The sequence below is a fragment of the Tenrec ecaudatus genome, chromosome 12 (genome assembly GCF_050624435.1).
Source record: "Tenrec ecaudatus isolate mTenEca1 chromosome 12, mTenEca1.hap1, whole genome shotgun sequence".
In the NCBI taxonomy this organism is placed as follows: Eukaryota; Metazoa; Chordata; class Mammalia; order Afrosoricida; family Tenrecidae; genus Tenrec; species Tenrec ecaudatus.
Window position 1 is genome coordinate 127,803,859 of NC_134541.1, and position 19,553 is coordinate 127,823,411.

General features: G+C 58.5%; 1 protein-coding gene across 5 annotated transcripts in view; it reads right to left on the reverse strand.

The window, feature by feature from the left end:
- The window catches only part of HIP1 (huntingtin interacting protein 1), a 135,592-nt gene that overhangs the window by 12,760 nt on the left and 103,279 nt on the right, over positions 1–19,553 (reverse strand). For 2 of the 5 annotated variants that reach the window (XM_075564873.1, XM_075564878.1), the window contains exons 6-24: positions 18,887–18,963; positions 18,329–18,390; positions 15,111–15,251; positions 12,170–12,227; positions 10,943–11,018; positions 10,652–10,816; positions 9,924–10,024; positions 9,494–9,566; positions 7,967–8,150; positions 7,321–7,409; positions 6,778–6,894; positions 5,161–5,262; positions 4,761–4,904; positions 4,342–4,477; positions 2,179–2,265; positions 1,886–1,996; positions 1,655–1,791; positions 1,142–1,252; positions 288–346 (exon numbers count right to left, since the gene is read on the reverse strand). In XM_075564873.1, the coding sequence (XP_075420988.1) occupies positions 288–346; positions 1,142–1,252; positions 1,655–1,791; positions 1,886–1,996; positions 2,179–2,265; positions 4,342–4,477; positions 4,761–4,904; positions 5,161–5,262; positions 6,778–6,894; positions 7,321–7,409; positions 7,967–8,150; positions 9,494–9,566; positions 9,924–10,024; positions 10,652–10,816; positions 10,943–11,018; positions 12,170–12,227; positions 15,111–15,251; positions 18,329–18,390; positions 18,887–18,963 (2,030 nt within the window). The remainder of the gene's footprint in view (positions 1–287; positions 347–1,141; positions 1,253–1,654; positions 1,792–1,885; positions 1,997–2,178; positions 2,266–4,341; positions 4,478–4,760; positions 4,905–5,160; positions 5,263–6,777; positions 6,895–7,320; positions 7,410–7,966; positions 8,151–9,493; positions 9,567–9,923; positions 10,025–10,651; positions 10,817–10,942; positions 11,019–12,169; positions 12,228–15,110; positions 15,252–18,328; positions 18,391–18,886; positions 18,964–19,553) is intronic. The other 3 variants (XM_075564877.1, XM_075564876.1, XM_075564875.1) reach the window with 3 other exon arrangements.

The following is a 19,553-nucleotide window of genomic DNA, read 5'->3' on the forward strand; positions in this document are numbered from 1 at the left end:
GGTTCAAAACCACCAGCTGCTCCCCATGGCAGAAAAGAAGAGGCTTTCTACTCCCGTACAGCTAGTCTTGGAAACCCACAGGCGCAGCTCTCCTCTGTCCTAGAGAGTCCCCACGGGCCAGACTCAATGGAAAGGCGCTAACTTATCAGAGATCATGCCGTCTCAGCCCTGCCCTGTGGCTCCCGGGTTCTCTCTGGGTCCCTCATGGGCATGGATGTACAACGCAGCCCAAGACAGACTGCTGCCCCTCGGGTCTCCGGGGCTTCTCCTCGGTGGCACAGACTGACCTTTCATTCACCTCTAGTTTGACGCCCGTGTCTCCAGCCCGGGATTTGCTGAGCATCTCCTATGGAGAAGAAGCAGGGTTTCTACTCGCGGCCTGGGCACGGCGTGCTCTGAGGCTCGTGTCCAATGGGAGCCGGGAAGGTCCAGACGACCGGGGCCCACCCAGCCCAAGCACTCTGAGGAGAAGAGTCCAGACCTCTGGCCTCGCTGGATGGGATTCAGTGACAGCAGGTGGCCTCTCCAATCAGGGAGGTCCTCCACAGTAGGGGTTCAGGGGCTGACGTACACACCATTCTGGGAGCTGGGCCCCCACGCCAACAGCTGTGGTACTCACACGACCAGGCCCGAGAGGCAGGTACTCAGATCAAGGTGGTGGGGGCATGGGGGGAGCTTGAGATTTCCACAATTGGGGCTCAAACAGTGCCCCGCTCTGCTTTTCCTGAGACAGCTGTTACTACTAATTAGGGGTACCATGGAGTGTGTGCATGCGGGGCCCCGAGGGGAGAGTCTGTTAGCTCACTGACCTCTCCCAGCATCTACAGGAGGTATTACCACCATATAGAGAGAGCACCTGAGTCTCAGCAAGGTGAACGTAGCCGACGGGAAATGGTACAACAAGTAAGTGACCCGTCTGGAATGTGAACCCAGGATGGCAGACACCAGAGTTAGCTCCTGCGACTCCCCTTCCGTTAAGCGAGGGCCTTCATGTACTCTATCCCTCAGAGTTTGGGTCCTGCCTGGTTTTACGGGGGCCCCTAGAGCCTTAACGAGCGGCTAAGATACAGCAAACGGGCCCTGAAGGCACTGCATTGCTGCCCCAGCCTCGGCGCAGGAGGCCCTGCTGAAAGCCCCGTACCTCGATCCGGGCCGTAGCCATGTCAATGGCAGCCGAAGTAGCAGCCATCTCCTTGTCCACCAGGTCCCCCAGCTCCTCCTGCTTGATGTCCAGGCCTCGGGGTAAGAGCTCCTGTAACAAGCGTGACATGACCCTTGGCAAGCTCTCTGCTCCCCCTGGGCCGACATGCTACCTGGGGGATAGTGAAGCCTTGTCTTTCTCCTGAGGGAGCAGTCGGTGGTTTGGAACCGCTGACCTTGAGGTTGGCAGCCCAAGTCATAACCACAAGGCTGCCCTTGGGAACCGCTCTACCGAGAGACAGCAGGGGGCGCTGTGAGCCGGGATGGATGGCGCCCTGACCACACAAAGGACACTCGGTGAACCCTCTGGATTACGCAGGACCGGGAAACCTCTGAGGAAGTCCGGCTTTCTCCCTCCCATCCTTGCTTTTCTAGGACCCACGCAGCAGAGCAGGAGGCTGGCTGAGCACGTCACCGCCTCCCCGGCAAGCCGCTGGCTCTCCTCCGTCCTCACCTGGCCGATGGCCGCCATCTTGCTGAGACAGGTCCACAGGGCAGCACAGTCGGTTTGCGGGAGGCGCTCCTCTTCCTCCAGGGAGGCCAGCAGGGCCAACGTGTCCCTGCCATACTGCTTGCAGATCTCGTTCAGTGCTGGGGGCGCGCATGGCGACAGACTTTCAGGTCGGGGGCTCCCCGGACCTCCCAATCTCAGGAGTGGGCCCCCAGGGGTCCCCCAGGCACTCACAGTCAGCCGGCTCCGGGGGGGCTCGAAGGCAGGTGGCGCCACCTTGGAGAATGGTGTCTCCGGTCAGGTGGGCCAGGAGGGTTACCGAGTGGAGCAGTTTGCTGAGCTCTGCTGGGAGGGGGGGGATGGGTATGTGTGTGTGAATTGGCACAGCTCTCAGTGTGGGCGGAGGGACCATCCTTTCCTGCCCGTCTGAGAGGTATGCACACGCTGTGCCGGGCACATGGGAGCCCACCGCTCTTGTCCACACTCCGGCCTCGCTGACCCTGCGCAGCGGTGCCTGATGACCTTACCTTTCGGGCAGGCCAGGTACCGGCTCCGGCTCTCCTCTAGCTGCTCCAGGCAGCTGGACACGGAGCGGATGCTGGACAGGAGGTGATCTGCCCGAGGGGACACGGATTTCAGCCCAGTGCTGACCCCGCGTCCCCGTGAGGGAAGCCCCCTAATGGCCAGCTCATGTGCGACACTTGAAGATGGGGAAGGGAAGAGAGACCACTTCCTACTGGGGCACCCAGAGCTTGGCTCCTATCTCGTTTGTCTGGTCCCTTGGCCAAGAGAGAGGGCAGGTGCACCCCAGGTGGGGACCTCACTTCTCTCTTCTGGCCATGGCCAGCACACCTGAGTACTTGCTCTCCAGCAAGTACCGCGTGGTCTCAGCACTCAGCTGTCCATCCGTGGCTGTGCACTGTTCTTGTTATCGCCTCCCACCTGGTGCCTCCGCACAAGGAGCCCTGGGACCCAGGTGCGAGTGTTTGCTTTATGGCCTCTTGGGTCACACTGCCTGCGTGGGGTTCCTAGGTTGCCTGGGCCTGCTTCTTCGCCTGAACAGCAGGGAACTGCCTGCTTCCACCTAATGGTGCCACGGCCGGGAGCACCTGGGCCATGGTACCTGGAGTCCTCAGAACTGTGCCTGGTCCACAGCACCCCCAAACTGAACTGTACCAGGTCTACAACTCCCCCAAACAGAACCGTGCCTGGCCCAAAGCTCCCCGAAACAGAACCATGCCTGGCCCAAAGCTCCCCCAACTAGAACCGTGCCTGGCCCAAAGCTCCCCCAAACAGAGCTGTGCCTGGCCCAAAGCTCACCCAAACAGAACAGTGCCTGGCTCACAGCTCCCCCAACCAGAACCGTGCCTGGCCCAAAGCTCACCCAAACAGAACAGTGCCTGGCTCACAGCTCCCCCAACCAGACCGTGCTGAGCTCTTAGTGTCCTCACAGAACACCACTGGGCCTGGGGCACAGTATGTGCCCCCAACAGGACCAGGCTGGTCCATCATTTCAGCCCCTACAGAATCATATGCCAACAGAGCCCCTCCCTCAGAGCCCACACCCATCACTGCCAAGTGGATCCCGACCCCTGGCGACCCTGAGTTAGCAGAGCAGAGCTCCCAGGGGGTTGCGTGACTGTGAGCTGCCAGGCTTTTCTTCTGTGGCACCCGTGGGTGAGCTTGAACCGCAAACTTCCTCTTAGTCACCCAGTGCTTAGCCAAATGTCTGAGCCACTGGGGGAGCTTCAAGAAGCTACCACCGCCATTGGGTCAGTGCCGACTTACAGGGGCCCCCAGGACAGGGGAGAGCTGCCCCTATGGGTGTCCTGGGCTGTAGCCCTTCACGGTGACACCCCCCCCCCCTGGCAGGACAGGGTACAACTGCCCCTGTGGGTGCCCTGGGCTGTAGCCTCTCACAGTGACACCCCCCAGGACAGGGTAGAGCTGTCCCTGTGGGTGTCCTGGGCTGTAGCCTCTCATAGTGACCCCCCCCAGGACAGGGTAGAGCTGTCCCTGTGGGTGTCCTGGGCTGTAGCCCCTCACAGTGACCGCCCCCCAGACAGGGTAGAGCTGCCCCTGTGGGTGTCCTGGACTGTAACCTCTCACAGTGACGCCCCAGGACAGGGGAGAGCTGCCCTGTGGGTTTCCTCCCGTGAACGCTCTCTTTCTTCTTACTCTAACTTTGCGCTTCTTCTTTCCTGCAAAAGCCTCCCAAACCGGGCTCGAGCTGCCTCCCTCCCCTCAGAGTCACACAGACCTGTGTCCTGGGCGTCCTTAGTGAGGTGGGGGTCAGGGTGTACCTCATTGACAACTGCTGTGCTTCTGGGTGGGGAGGGGGCTCCCAGCCTTGCCGCACCCTTCATAAACTGGGGCCTTTTCATGTGATGAGACCCCGCAGCTGGCAGTGGCTTCCCCCGCTCCTGCCCCCTCTGCCAGTGGGGCCTGGCTCGCCACACGGCCCCTCCCTCCCTCATCACAGAAAGGCGCCATCGTGAGATGTGCCCCTCGCTATGCCAGGGCCTGCCCAGATCCTCTCGGCCGGGGGACTCCCAGTTCTGCGCCTGCCCCCCTGCCTTCAGGGCTCTGCTCCTGCGGGGGCCTTTCGCAGTGTGGCCAATGCAGCGTGCACACGCAGCACCCCTGGGAGGCTTCAGGAAACCCTGTGTGCTGCCCGGGGGGGAGTGTACCTGCAGATCCAGCACAGCTGGCCAGTGTGGGCTCTTCCAGCTGGCCCAGGGCCTCCTGCACTGCCCGCTCCGCGGCCTGCCTGCACTCCCTGAGAAGCACTCTCCGCTGGTCCTTCGCCTGTCGCTCGGCCGATTCCTGGAAACGGCCCAGGGAGATGAGGCTGCCTCAGGCCCCCACGGATGGGATGCCTGGCACTGGAGCCCAGTGGCTCCCTGACCCTGTTACCATGACACCGGGAAAGAGGCTGTGGAGTGGCCTTCTGGGAGGTGACAGGGGCCTGAAGGCCAAGGGCGGACCTCTCTGAGAGCCCTGCACTGTGATGACTCAGGCCAGGCTGGCGGTTGGAACGCTGCCAGCTTCCCAGAGGCCTTTGCACTCAGGCCAAAGCGCCCCAGTCCCTTTCACAGCCTCTACTCACCTGTGTGCCGGTCAGTTCCTGCTGGGTACGGCCTAGCTGCTCCTGCAGAGTGGCCACCTCCACGTCCCGCCGCGCTGCGGCCCGCACCAGGCCGTCCCGCTCTTTCTCTAGCTCGGCCAGCTGGGCGGCCCACTTGGCTTCTGACTGCAAGGGGCAAACCCGTGAGCAGGGAGGGGGCGGAGGTGACCATGGTGGGAGATTGGATTGGTGCCCTTGCCAGAGGCCGAAAGTTGAAGCCACCAACCAGCCACAAGCAACAGGAGCTGCTCTGGCTCACTCACTGCGTGGACACTAGGGATGGGCCCGGCTTGGGTGCATGCTGCGGCTGGGCTGTAGCTTCTAGCAACAGGGACATTAGCGAGGAAGGGCCGGGGTGGGAAGGGAGGACGGGCTCACTCACCTGGGCAGACGCTGCCAGGGTGCCTTGCAGAAGCTGTAGCTCCTGCTGGTTCCTGGTCAGTTCCTGCTTCAAGCTCTCCAGCACCTCCGTCTGTTCTTGAGTCTGAAAGAAAAGGTGAGCAGGTGACTCTGGCCGGGGCTCTAAGGGATCAACAGACACACACTACTGTGACAAGAGGAGGCGAGGACTCCCCACCCCGACCCCCACCACACCCACCAGAAGTCTACCGCTAACGAGGAATCTGGGGAGTCAGCAGCCCTGATGACATAGTAGTTACAAGTTGGGCTGCCAACCCGAAGGTCAGCAGTTCGAAACCACCAGCTGCTCCCTCCCTGGGAGAAAGAAGAGGCCTCTCCTCCCATCAGGTGCTCCCGTCTCGGAAACCCACAGGGAACCAGGCACCGGCATCGACTGGATGGCCGTGAGTTCGCTGTCTGCAGTTCCCAAATGTGCTTCAGCCCAAAGCACCTAATTCTGGGCTGGACCCCGAACCCCGGCACACCAGCACCGGTGTGCTGCGGGAGGGTACCTCCCTCCGGCTTCTTTCCTGAGGGTGTTTTTCCCGAGAGTGGGCGGCGATGCAGTCGCAAGAATTCACAAGGGGCAGGCTGGCAAAACCGAGTGGGTGGAAGGACGAAGGAAGGACCAGGCCGTGTAAGCGCGTCCCCACTTGACAAACGCGTGTTCTTTGGCAAAGCTTTTCCTGCCATCAGTTCAGAGCTGTCGGGCCAGCTCTCCTCGGGTATCAGAACCAAAACGAGCCAATAAAAACAATAAACTCGCTGCCACCGAGCCAATGCCCACTCAGTGACCCTGCGGGACAGGGGAGAACTGCCCTTGTATGTTTCCGAGGCTAACTCTTTACGGGATTAGAGAGAGCCTCAGCTTTCTCCCCCAGAGCGGCTGGTGGTTGTGAACCTTTCAGTGGCCAGCCCCAAGTGTCACCACGACGCCAGCAGGGCTTTGAATCCACGGGCTGGTTTTTCCGCAAGCAGGTCACCGAGCCTTTCTGCCCAGCTGTCTGTGGCTGGACTCAAAGCCTCTAACCTTGCAGGTAGTGGCTGAGCACCTTTCTCTTGGGCACCGATCTGGACACCTTGTTTCCAGTCTCACTCAATGGCTGTGAGTCCATGCTGACTCGCAGTGACCCTCTAGGACGGGGTTACCGGGGCTGAGAGTAAGAAAGCCTGGTCTTGCTCCCGAGGAGCAGCTGCATCCCATACGTCACCCACTTCGACATTGGAGTTTCCCCTGCTACTTTTTAATTTCCAGTGGATGCCTGTCTGTCTGACTTTGGGGTCACAGTCAGCAAGGGAGAAAGCTGCTCTTCCGAGGCTCTAATCCACCAGACGTCTCGGACTGAAGCGCATCCTCAGAGCCTCCGCTCTGGCCGCACAGCCTCACTCGGCGTGGGTTTCTCCGTGCCCCCTGTCCCCCAGGGTGACCGCGTCCTGGGGAGTTGTTCCTATGGGCTCCCTGTGCTCTCTCAGAGGGGACCAGCTGACTACCCGGGGCCCGGACAGAAATCTAGGTCTTCTGATCTGTGTGCGGTGCTCTGAAGGCTCACCTCTGACTCAGAGAGGGACCCCGGCCCACCCCACCTCTCCCTCCTTTCACCTTCAGCTGGGCCTGCTCACTGACGTGCTGGAAAGAGCCCTCCAGCTCTTTCTTCTCCCGCTCCAAGTCCACCTGCGCCTGTCTGGCCGTGGACACCTGCTTGGTCACCTCGGCATTCTGAAGGGGGGAGAGCAGCGTCTTAGACAGGCTTACCTCACTCAGGCGCCCACGATGTCTTCCTGCTCCTGGGGCCAGTGGTGATGGTGTGAGCGCCTCCCCCCTCCCCTGAGTCAGACTCGGGAACCCCCTTCCTGCTCAGGGGGCACCAGAGCAAAGCCACCTGGTTCCCACACTTGCTCAGTTCCCACGCTCCGCCCTGCAGGAACGCAGCCCATGCAGGTGGCACTTGCACCCATGGGGGTCCAGGTCTGGGAGCTTTTAACGCCACGGTCCCCAAGCAGCGGTGGAGCTGACCCCTTAGATGCTGGAAGGGACACAGGGCCTGGAGAAGCCCTAGGTACGCATGGCTACCTCCCTTGTGCTGTGGGGTCTGAACGTTGGCCAGAGGAGTGGGAAGTGGGGTGGGAGCACTGGGGGCCCTACCTTCCGCAGCAGGTCTGCATGGTTCTGAACCAGCTCGCTGTACTTCTCCTTGAGCTTGCTGTACCGCTGCTCGTTGGCCTGGGCTTTCCCTGTGTGGTCAAGGACTCAGCTGAAGGGGTCCGCCCTGCCTGGGACCCTTGCCCTCCTGCCAGTCAGCCAGGGCCGTAGCATGCTCCCTTTCTCTTTGCACACTCATCCCTCGTGTCCTCTCCCAACGGCTGGGAAGTCTGTCTCTGGGGAAGCCACGTTCGCTGGACCAAGATGGCCCCACAAATGCAGGCCTCCCTGTTTTTAAATACCCCGCGTTCTCTCTCCACCCCCCGATGCTGAGTTTTTAAGCTAGCTTTCTTCTCTTCCCTTTTCTTCAGATCTGCCTCCTCCAGCCCCTCCTCCTTTCCCCCCTATCCTTGTAGATACTCCGTGCCACTGCTCCCATCTCCACATCTCGGGGCTCTGTAATTGGAAGGTGGCAAGGACTGCATTCCTGAAGTGCTCTTCGAGAAGGATGTGAGGCCAGGGAGGGGTGGGGAGGGGCTCTGCTGCTACCTGGCCGGCCTGCATCCTTAATCCTGAGTCTAGATTTTGGACTCCACACTCCCGGCCTCCAGCCTCCAGTCACCCCCCACTCCCCACTCCACATGCTCACTCTCGATCTCCGTCAGGCTCCGCTGAGCCTTCTCGGTGTCTTCTCGTTGCTTCTTGAGCTCGTCCAGCTCCGCCCGGAGGAACTCACAGTCATCGGCCGCTTGCTGCCGGAGGTGCTGCTGCTCAGCCAACTCGGCCTCCAGCTCACTGACTCGGCCCTTCAGTTGCAGCAGGGACCGCTGGCTCTGCAAGACAGGACCCGGGGGCCAGTCACCACCCGGCCCACCAGGCAGGGCAGAGCGCTCTCACCAGGCTTCCACCTTCTGCCCAAGGCCAGAACCTGCTTTTTTCCTTAACCAGCCACCTCCCAGGGTGCTCTGAGGGTTGACCTGCAGCAGGTCACTTAAAAAAAAAAAGTCATTTCACTGGAGGCTTGTATAGCTCTTATCACCATCCATCCATCCATCCATCCATCCATCCATCCATCCATCCATCTATCCATCCATCCATGGTGTCAAGTACATTTGCACATTTGTTGCCATCATCATTCTCAAAACATTTGCTTTCTACCTGAGTCCTTGGAATCAGTTTCTCATTTTTTCCCCACCCTCCCTCCCTCATGAACCCTTTCTGATAATTTATAAATTAGGATTATTTTTTCATGTCTTACAGTGATCGCTGTTCTCCCTTCACCCACTTTTCTGTTATCTGTCCCCCTGGGAGGGTGGGTTATATGTAGATCATTGTGATTGGTCCTCCCTTTCTCCCCCCACCTTACCCTTAGCCTCCTGGTATCACTACTTTCATTATTGGTCCTGAGGGTTTATCTGTCCTGGATTCCTTGTGTTTCCAGCTCTGATCTGTACCCATGTACATGCTCTCGTCTAGCCAGATTTGTAAGGTAGAATTAGGATCATGATAGTGGGGGGAGGGGGGGAGAAGAAGGAAGCATTAAAGAACCAGAGGAAAGTTGTATGTTTCATCGGTGCTACACTGCACCCTGACTGGCTCGTCTCCTCCCCGTGACCCTTCTGCAAGGGAGTGTCCAGTTGTCGACAGATGGGCTTTGGGTCCCCACTCAGTGCTCCCCCTCGTTCACCACGATATGAGGTTTGCTCTGGGTAGTTGACGCCTCAGCAGGTCACTCTAAGGACGCCGCCAAGTTGCTGCTGAGCAGCACGAGGGGGCGGGTGGGCAGGGGAGGGAGGCGGAGGCTGGTCAGCCAGAGTCTACAGTATAGTTTTCTTTTTTGGGGGGAGGGGGTCATGCCAGCCACTGAAGTGACACACCAAGCGCTTCCTATCACTATGGGGGAGGCAGGGGTCTCTCTCGTCATTGCCACACAGCCATGCTAGCCCTGCACCCACCACGACCCTGGCTGAGAAGCTGCCCTACAGGCAAAGCATGATGGGAAAAGAGTGCCAACCGAGACCACTGGGAGACTGAACTCTTCCTGCTTGGGCAGGCCCACTCAGTTAGCCTCCGAGTATGGACGTGAGCTCCCCCCAAGTACGGACGTGAGGGCGGGCGGGACGTCACAACCCGTCATGTCCAGAAGCACAGAAGCCCGCTGGCCTCCAAGCCGTACCTCAGTCTTCAGGTTTTCCAGCTGTGCCTTCAGCCCGCTGACCTCTCGGTACAGCTGGTCGGTGAGGTGGTCTCTGGGGGCAGAGGAGAACAAGCTTGCTTCCACCCCCACCTCAAGGTGAGCTGGGGGGCAGGAGGTGCATTCTTGGGTACACCATCAGCCACACGCCATGGTCTTCGGCTGTCCCAGACTACTCATCCGCTACCCACGGAGGCGGCCCCGGTGGTCTTGGCGCCAATGGGGTTTCTGGGATGGAGGTGCCCCAAACTGAGTGGGGTGCCGTCCTTCCTTAGCCTCTCATCTCCAAGGAGAACAAGCAACCCTGTAAACTCCTCCTCCACCTCCTGATAGAGGAGCCACCGGACAGGCCTCTGGTTTCACCTCACTTCTGCCCTGCCTGTTCTAACTCCCCTTGCTCGCTCAGACTCACTTGTCATCCTTGTTCACGCCGTTCTGACTGCCAAAGACGAAGGGGTCATTGCTGAACGCGCTGCCAAAGACGTCGTCGAACTTGCTGTTGTCAAACAGGCTCTGTGGTGAAGAAATGGGATTGAGAACCATGTTGGAGAGTCAGGGGGTGGTGTGTGTGTGTGTGTGTATGTGTGTGTATGTATGTGGAAGGAGGCAGCTCGGGGGTCCAACTGTGGACAATGTTGGGGTGTACCCTTTCAGGAATTCAGTCCAGGACCGCTATGGTGATGCTCTGAGACCTTAAGCCAAGGGGCGTTGGGTCGAAGCTAGTGCTCGGGTGAAAGGCGGGGCCACCTAAAGACCCTAGAGAAGACGTGTTGTCAGGAGAGACCCGTCCCTGGAGGAGGACATCATGCCTGGAGAACTTGAGGGGCAGCGGGACAGAGGAAGGCTCTCAACCAGACAGACAAGGGGCTCAGGCATGACCTCCTCCACTGGGAGGCCTGCCCAGGGCTGGGTGGCATTTCCTTGTCTTGTGCACAGGGGTCCCGTGTGTGGGAGCCGACCCCCGTGGCCCCCAACAACAACAGCAATGATGATGACGAGACCCAGCGGGCAGCTGTTTGCAAAGCCAGAGTGACAGGGCCCATCTTCACCTTGAAACTGCAATGGGGGTGGCGGTGGGGGGTTGGTGGTGGTGGTGGTGTGTGTGTGTGTGTGCACGCGCACGTGCAAAGGCAGGGCTACCTTTCTCTCCCGAGGGGCCCTCACCGGCTGGGAGGCATCCAGGTCCATGAGGTCATCCTTCTCTAAGACAGGCTCGCTGTCCGGGGAGGAGGCCTCAGCCGGGATGACCACCACGGGGCTGATGTGCTCCGACAGGGCTGAGGCGCGCAGGAAGTCGGGCGGGCTCTGCAGGGGAGACATGGCCTCAGACAGGCCCATTGCCCTGCCAGCCTCTTCCGAGAGGAGCCAGGGCCTCGGGAGCTGGCAGGGGGCTGGCGCGCCATGCACGGGTGGGTGGTCGGGCCTGCCTACCTCAGGCAGCTGCGGGATCTGGATGAGCCGCTTGAAGTACTGCAGGTTGCTGGAGCGGTAGAATAGATCTTTCAACCTGGCGGGGAGGGAGGGCCTGAAGAGGGCTGGGCGCTTTGGCCAGTCCCCCCGTGGAGGTGGGGGTGGACTGCAGCCACCCAGGCCACAGGCCCAGGCGGTCCCAGGGATGGGCGCCCAGTCACTGAGATGCAATTGTGATGCCACAGGGAAGGGTGACTGACAGCCAGTCCTTGCAGGAGAGAGGCACTCATCCCGCACAACCTCCTGGACGGAGAATAGGCCACCGCAAACGATCCCGGGTGCCAGCGGTGGTACATGGAGGCCCCACGGGCTTTAGACGATACCTTGTGGAACCCCAGGTTGGCTCACGCCGCCGCACCGCCCATGGGAAGGGTGCAGGTGTAGTCTACCCGGGATCACCTCAGAAGAAAGGCCAGGGGCTCTCCTTCTGGGGAAACCTCCCTCTCAAAAAACCCCCAAAATCACTGCCACGGAGCTGATGCCGACCCGTAGTAACCCTATGGGACAGGGCGGGACTGCCCCTGTGTGTTTCTGAGGCAGGGCTGTGGGGGGGGGGGGTGAGCATCTCAGAGAATGGATCACTTCCCCAGTCACTTGCCAGCCAATCTGGTCCTAGCAACTTTCCCTCTCCAGGGCCTTAAAGCTGGCTGGACCCCTCCCCCTTCACAGAGCAACCCTGGCCTGGATTTGGTAACATGCTTTTTAAAAAAATCACTTTTATTGGGGGCTCTGACAGCTCTTCTGACAACAATCTGTACATCAATTGTGTCCGGCACATTTGTACATAGGTTGCCATCATCATTTCCAAAACATTTTCTATTTGAGCCCTTGGCATCCCCTCCCCCCACCCTTGTAAATCCTTGACTGATTATACAGTATTGTTATGATTTTGTATCTTATACGGTCCGCTGTCTCCCTTCACCCACTTGTGGTTATCCGTCCCCTTCGGGGGCGGGGGTGGGGAAGCTATGTGTTCCCCAGGGTGGGCGACACACTCTAAGGGAGCCCTGGTGGCGGAGAGGCCAGCAGTGTAAAGGCACGAATCATCCCGCTGGAGGAAACCCAGAGGGACAGTGCTGCCCTGTCCTATAAGGTCCCTGTGAGTCAGAACCTTCTGGATGGCAGTGAGTTTGGGGCGCTCTGAGCACCCATGGGTTCACCTTTCACGGGGGCCCCGCAGCCACTCACTTTGTGAACTGCTCCATGAAGCGGTCCCGGTGGCCCTGTAGGGTGTCGGCTGGGAGACCTGGAAGAATGGGACGCGTGAGAGTAGGGAAGGAGCCAGCCAGCCAATGGCACCATGGGGCTCGGCAGGCAGGAGCCCAATTCTACGGGGAGCTGGTCCATGCAGGGCACGTGGCCAGCCCTAGTGAGGAGCAGCCTGAGGACAGGGGGTGATCCTCCTAGTCTGCCCTGGGCGATGGGCATCGGATGCCTGACCATAGTGCAGGCCTATCTATGTAAGAGGATGGGACACGGCAGGCCTGGAGGGGCACTCACTCTAGGGAGAAACCAGGGGTGTCGCTTATCTGGAGGAGACCCAGGCAGAGCCTCGGGGGGATCTCGGTTCCAGTTTCGGCTTGAGGGCCCTGGACAAGCACAGCCTGCATGGGCAGGCCCAGCCCCGATGCAGTGGGCTCTCTGTGCTCCTTTCAGATGGTGTGACTCTGGGTTTCAGCCACAGCCCCACAACCCTTTTCTCTCCGGTGTATTTTTCAGTTTCCTTTGTCGAAATTTCAATTGTTTTCAAGGTCTCCCACCTTTGGTTAAGGAGCCCTGGTGGCACAGCAGTTACACACCGGGCTGCTGAGCCAAAAGTCGGCAGTTTGAGACCCTTGGCCGTCACGCGGGAGAAAGATGGGCTTTCTACTCTCGCGAGGATTTCAGTCTCCGAAACCCACAAGGGCCGTTCTACTCTGTCCTCTAGGGTCGTTGTGAATTGGAATCGACTCAGTGGCAGTGAACTTGGTATTAATACCATCCCTTGATCTACATAGGTGGTGTAACGAGAACCGAAAGATAGATAAGGGGTGTGGAGATCATGCATTCGAAGACCTCAACAACAGAGGGCAGGAGACACAGGAGCCAGCCCAGTCGTGCCCACTGAGGCAATTCAGACTCATTGCGAGGCCACAGGACAGGGTAGAGCTGCCCCTGTGGGTTCCCGGGGTGGTAGCTCTTTATGGGAGCAGAAAGACATGTCCTCCTCTCATGCAGCGACTGGTGGTTTTGAACTGATAACCTGGCGGACATCGGCACAACGGGTGACCACGACACCACCAGAGACCTGATATCAATGAAACCAGAACACCAAAAGGCTTCTTCTCCAAAAGAAGACGGGGGAAATCTACAGACTGGGGGCAAAAACGTTGGCAGCGGCGACCTACCTGACAAGGAATATGAATCTCTGAAGACTTGGAAAACAACAGACAGATACAATCCAGCTCACCAGTGGGCCACAGACACCTCCCAAAGGGAACCTCCAACAAGGGGGGCCACAAATACACGAAGAGTCACTCTCTATCACCAGCCACTCTCAAAAAACTCCAGATCCCCAGGCTCAGGGGCTGCCTGTAGGCAGAACCAATGCCCTTTGGTCCATTCCAGCCTCATGGCCACCCGAGAGGGCAGGATGGAACTGCTCCTGTGGATTTCCAAGGGTATAAATATTTCCAGGGCCGGAAATCTCCGCCTTTCTCCTGTGGAGTAAGCTGGCGGGTTAGCAGCACCCTCCGATGCTGCCAGAGCTCCTGGTTGAAGTCCGGCGCTACCGTGTCGGTTCCGACCCGCAGCGTCCCTGATGCACAAGACAGAGCATGGCCCGGTCCCATGCCAGCCTTACCATGATGCGCACGCTGCAGCTCATTGCCGCAGCCGCGCTGCCAATCCACCTTGGTGCCACGGTCAGGGCTCTGTAGGAGAGCTGCCAATGCCAAAGCCACAACGGGCGAGACCCGTCTCGCCCAGCAGCGAGAGCAACGGTCACAGAACCGGCACACGGCACAGCACGCATGTACTGGGGAAGAGGCGGAGAGACGGGCACCTCCCCCACCCCCGCCCCCAATGCTGTAGGGTGGGACTGTAAACGATACGCCTAGAGCAGCGGTTCTCAACCTGTGGGTCCCGACCCCTGGGGGGGGTGTCAAACGACCCTTTCACAGGGGTCACCTGATTCATCACAGTAGCAAAATGACAGCGATGGAAATAATTTTACGGCTGGGGGGGTCACCGCCACATGAACTGCATGAAAGGGTCGCAGCGTGAAGAAGGTTGAGAACCGCTGGCCTAGAGCGACCAGAGGACACGGCAATCCAACCATCAAGGTCACGTCCTAGAGACCCGGGAGAGAGAAGTGCAGCTTCAGCCCGGCCTCGCTCCCCGTAGTGAAAGGCGGGGAAGACAGACGCCGTGCCCATCCACAGACGAGCGGACAGACGACACAACAACCACGCAGGGGAACGGCACGTCGCGTGGAAGACTAACCAGGCATCCTCGAAACATCTCGGAGCCGGGCTCAACCCGGAGGCCAGGACGCCGAGTGAAATGAGCGCATCACAAAAAGAGATAAATAACGTTGGAGCCACTACTGCCTGAAGACAGAAAAAGGTTTGTGTAGGGAAAACAGCATCTCTCCAATACGCTCCGTCGGACCAGCTTACGCCCCTCCTTCATTAGGGCCGGAGGGAAACCCCTGGAGGCTCACTGCCCGTGCGGATCCTGCACGTGTCGTTTGGGCTTCCACGGTCGCTCATAGTCTTCGGCGCGCCAGAATCTCATAGTTTAAGCTCTGAGACTATGTCCCCCTTCCGATCTGGGTTACATATTTCCCACCCTTGGGTCACGGATGTTCCATCTGCAACTTTGTAACGTGTCTTAGTACACATCTAGCCTGAGCCTTTTTTGTTTTTTAGCTCCCTGGCATTACAACTTGTTAACGTCCTTAATAAGCCCTTTCATTATGAATTTTGTCCGAGTGCTGTGTCGCCATGGCAATGGATATTAGAATCCGGAGAAATCAGGAGAGAAGGGAAACAGAGGCTATCGATTAAGACGTGCCAGGCTCCAGGAGGGGCTGCACCCTGTCCAGTGGGCCAGGCGCTCTCGGCAGGCGCCGGGCCGGCGTACTCACAGGAGTGGAGCTTGAAGAGCAGCTTGACTGTGTAATCATACAGGTGGCTGCAGTCCAGAATGACCTGGATGAGCGGGGCGAGGCGGCACTGCCCGGCTGTCGTCACGGACACGGAGCGCGACATGTCCAAGGAGTTGAACACTAGGGAGCAAGAGGGGCGAGGGGAGAGGCAGTCGGGTTAAAGCAAGTACAGGCCACTAGCTCAGAGGGGGCAGAAAGAAGGAAGCCATTCCTTTAACTCGTCCAACACCCTAGGAGGCAGGTAAAGGGACCCCGTGACACAGGGGAAGACACTGAAGGTCGGTCACTTGAAGGAGGTGACAAAACCAGGCAGTGCTTTTGCTGAGAGGCAGTGCATTATGAGATGGGCAGCCTTCCCGGCCAACGGTTGGACCGTGACCGTGGCCCTGCGTGGTGGGCATGAACACACGATGGGCTCTATTCGGTGCAGAGCCTGGTGGCGGACCCTGGGCTGGGGAAGCTCCCAGCATGGACGAGAGAATCCATCCCGTCCGGTCTCTGCGGAGCGTCAGCGTGCCTGCCCCCCACGTGGTCGGCGGGGCAGAGCGGGCAGTCCCGAAGGGTTTCTGACTGCACAGAGATGGGTGACGGTTCAAGGGAAGCCTGAAGTTTGGTGGGGAACGGGCATTCCGGGAAACATTCCTTTCCATCCATGATCTCAGCCTGTCGGTAATCCCCGCCTCTGGGATTTTTTTCCCCCAAGTGGGAAAAATGATCCCCATGGACATGGAGATGCATTAAAGGGGAGGCTGCAGCTTTGGGCTTCCTGAGGGCTTACAAGATGCCGCTGCGGACCACGGAGCACTAACAACAGAAACAAACACAGAAAGAACCCAAGCTCACTGCCATCAAACCCACGCCGACTCCCATCTACCCTCTGAGGCAGGGCGGAACCTGCCCTGTGGGTTTCTGAGAGGGTAACTGCTTACGGGAGTAGCTGGGGGTTTTATGGGAGTAGCTGCTGGCTGGCCTGGTTTACCACCGACACACAACCACGGTACCACCAGGCGCTCGGGACACCTGAAGCCCGGCTGGGCAGGGGCCCTGGCTGGACAGCTGGAGAGCCGAGGAGGGTAAAGGCAAGGGGCTGGGAGGACGGACCATCAGTGCCTAAGGCTGTGAGAAGCCCCAGGGGACCAAGTTCCAAAGAAGAGAAGGTTTGCCCTCAATTTCTTGCCCCTGGGAGTCCCCGGCAGTAACTATCCGGCCCAGCTCCCACCCCCAGCCTCGGCCCATTTCCCTTCCTGCACGGGCTTCCCACGGCCTCTGGAGACTGGGAAAAGTCCTTCTTCCCAGTCCTGTGTGGAGCTCATTGGCCTCCGGGGGTGGGTGGGTGGGAGCCTCCTCCTGATGGCCCCACCCTGTTAACTGGGTTAGTCTGGCAACAGAGAGGACCCCATGCGCTTCGGATGAAAGGGCAGCTTTGCTCCTTGATCAGAGTGGGCAGTGGCAAGATGCTCATTGACACACACACACACACACACACACACACACACGTGATCACTACGCCATCTGGGTTCTTGTACAGGTGAAGTGAGAATGCAGCCCTGGGCGCTGGTTCTCTACTGTGGCTCTGAGCTTGATAGGCATCACCTGGGGAACTTAACACAGCCTGGTCCACAGGCCCCCACCTTCCCACCCCCTATAACCAACTCACAGCGACTCCACGGGACAGAACAGAGCTGCTCCATTAGGGGCTTCAAGGCTGTCAACTTCCAAGAGAGCAGATGGCCAAGGGGCAACCCCGTGCCACCAGGATGCAGTTAACAATCCTGGATGCCAGCCACAAGGTCAGAGGTTGGCATCCACCCCGACATGCCTCAGAGAAATGCCCAAGCCATCTACTTCTGAATAAAGCAGCCACTGAAAACCCAGTTCTACTAGGACACGCACGGCACAAGCACACCACACACGCTGGTTACAAGTGACTCGGTGGCGACTGGGCTGTTGTAGGAGGTCTCAGGTAGGCCCAAGAATCTTCATTTCTAACAAGTTCCCAGGTGATACTGAAAGAGCTGGCCTGGGGCCTGTACCCTGAGAATCACTGTCGGTGCGCAAAATAAATGCCAACCGGGGGAGTCCAGGTGGCCTAGTGGGTTATGCAAGTGGGCATCTAACAGCCCGATCAGCAGTTCGAAGCCACCTGCCACTCCGAAGGAGCAGGACGAGGCTTTCTACTCCCCTAAAGATTTATAGCCTCCGAAACCCACAGTTACACCGTCCTGCAGGGTCACTATGGTTTGGAACGGACTCGGTGCAGTGAGTTTGTTGTTTTTGGTAGGAGCTTTGGTGGCTTGTTGTTGGGAAGACTAACTGAAAGGTGGGGGTTCAAGGCCACCAGCTGCTCTATAGGACAGAGGTGAGGTTTTCTGCTCCTGTGAAGATTTATAGTGGGCTAGGAGTTGGAATCGACTTGATGGCAGTGGGTTTGGGGGCTTGGGTAGCTTGCCCGTTTCCCTCAGCAATGAAAACTAGGCTGTGGCATCCTTCCTGGAGCAGTGGTCAGAACCTTCCCGGGTTATAGGGCAGAACTCGGGAGCAGCTGGGGAAACCGGCTAAGAGGGTTTGCATGCAACCAGAGACGAGACACAGGCCCGTCGCACCTGGTGACTGGACCCTTCTTGATGCTGCATTTCCAGCACCGGCTCTCTCGGCTGTGAGCGCTGGGGACATCTGGGGAGAAGGCCATCGAGCGCCCTTAAGGCGACCTCCTCGTCTTCTTGGAACGATGTCACGGAGGGATTTGTGCAGAGACTTGAGCTCTGCTGTCAGGTGTCGTTGGGTCGGTTCTGACCCGTAGCAACCTGAGGCACAGCCGAATGACACTGCCCGGCCCACATTGTCCTCACAGTGGGCTTGTGGCAGCCACTGTGTGACCCACGTAAAACGAAACCCTTGACCACAGCCATCTTTTCTCCGGTCCCTCCTGTCCCCCCATTTCTTCCTTTTTTGCACTGTCAGACGTCTCCCTTCACCCAATTTTCTGTTCGCCCCCCATTTCTTCTGTCACTTTGTAGGCTTTCAATTTGTCCTTGGGCTCTGGAAGGCACTGGGGGTGGGGATGGGGACATGAACTGCTCAGTCATGAACTCACTGGCTCTGAAAATTATCCAGGTACTGAGAGCAGAGAGCAAGGGCGTGAAGACAAGGGCCAGTCCCCCGAGAGAGCGCGGCCGGGAGGGGAGGGAGAGACTCACCCGTTTGGAAGAGGGTTAGCTCATACTCCAGGTAGTCAAACATCTCCACGGTGAGCTGGAAACTGGGCCCCGAAGGGAAGAAATCACAAGTCCACCTCAGAGTCCATGACCAATCTTACTTGTCCCCCCTTGCCCTCCCCGCATGGCGCTGTCTGTCCTAACGTCCCCAAAGCCTGTATGCTCTCTCTCTCTCTCCCCAAATCTTAACAAGGGTCTGCGGATTTCAAAGCCACCTGGACACTGAGGTGGGTGAAGCGCCAACAGTGACCACAGCAAAAGACGAAACGCCCCATTGGGTGGGTGTTGGGTTGGTGGAGGGTGAACCAACACCAGGTTGGGTTGGGAACGGAACGTAGTGGGTAAAGCAGAGGGGAGAGTCTCGGGGCGCAAGTCAGCTTGGCAGGGGTTCTGGACCAGGCCAAGTCACCCAGGGGCTGTAGCTCCCCACCCACCACCTCCCCTGCCACTATAGGTCCTCTGTGACCCCTGGTGGGAACCGCCAGCATCGACAAATGCTTCTTTCCTCACTGGGTCCAGAGCACGTGGAGAGCCACTCACAAGTTATTGACGTCACTTTCCCCTGCCTCGTCCAGCTGCCGGTCAGTCATCTGGAGGTTGCCTGGGAACCTGGGGTTCTGCGAGGACAGCAGAGGAAGGAAGTCAGAACGGGGGTGGGAACAGGAGGGGCTTTATGCAGCCCACTACACTGACCCCATGCCAGCGGTCCACATTCAGCCTGTAGCAGTGGTTCTCAACCTTCCTCATGCTGCGACCCTTTCATATGGCTCCTCATGTGGTGGTGACCCCCCCAACCATAACATTATTTTCGTTACTACTTCATCACTGTCATTTTGCTACTGTGATGAATCGTCATGTAAACATCTGATAGGCAGGATGTAATTTCATTGTTACACATTGACCACAATTAAAGCATAGCGATTCATCACGAAAACAAGATGTCATTCTATATTGTGAAATATTTATTTCTAATGACAAGTAAATGACATTTTTGTCTGGAAGCATGGTGTAGCCAGGGGAACAGTCTTCACACTGGGTCCTCATAGGCGGGCATATCTGCAATGTGGGCAGACCCCCTGGAGATGGATAGAGGAGCCATGTCTCCGTTCCAAAGACCATCGGAAATCTGTGTTTTTCGATGGTCTTAGGTGACCCCTGTGAAAGGGTCATTCGACCCCCAAAGGCTGAGAACCGCTGGCTTAGATCT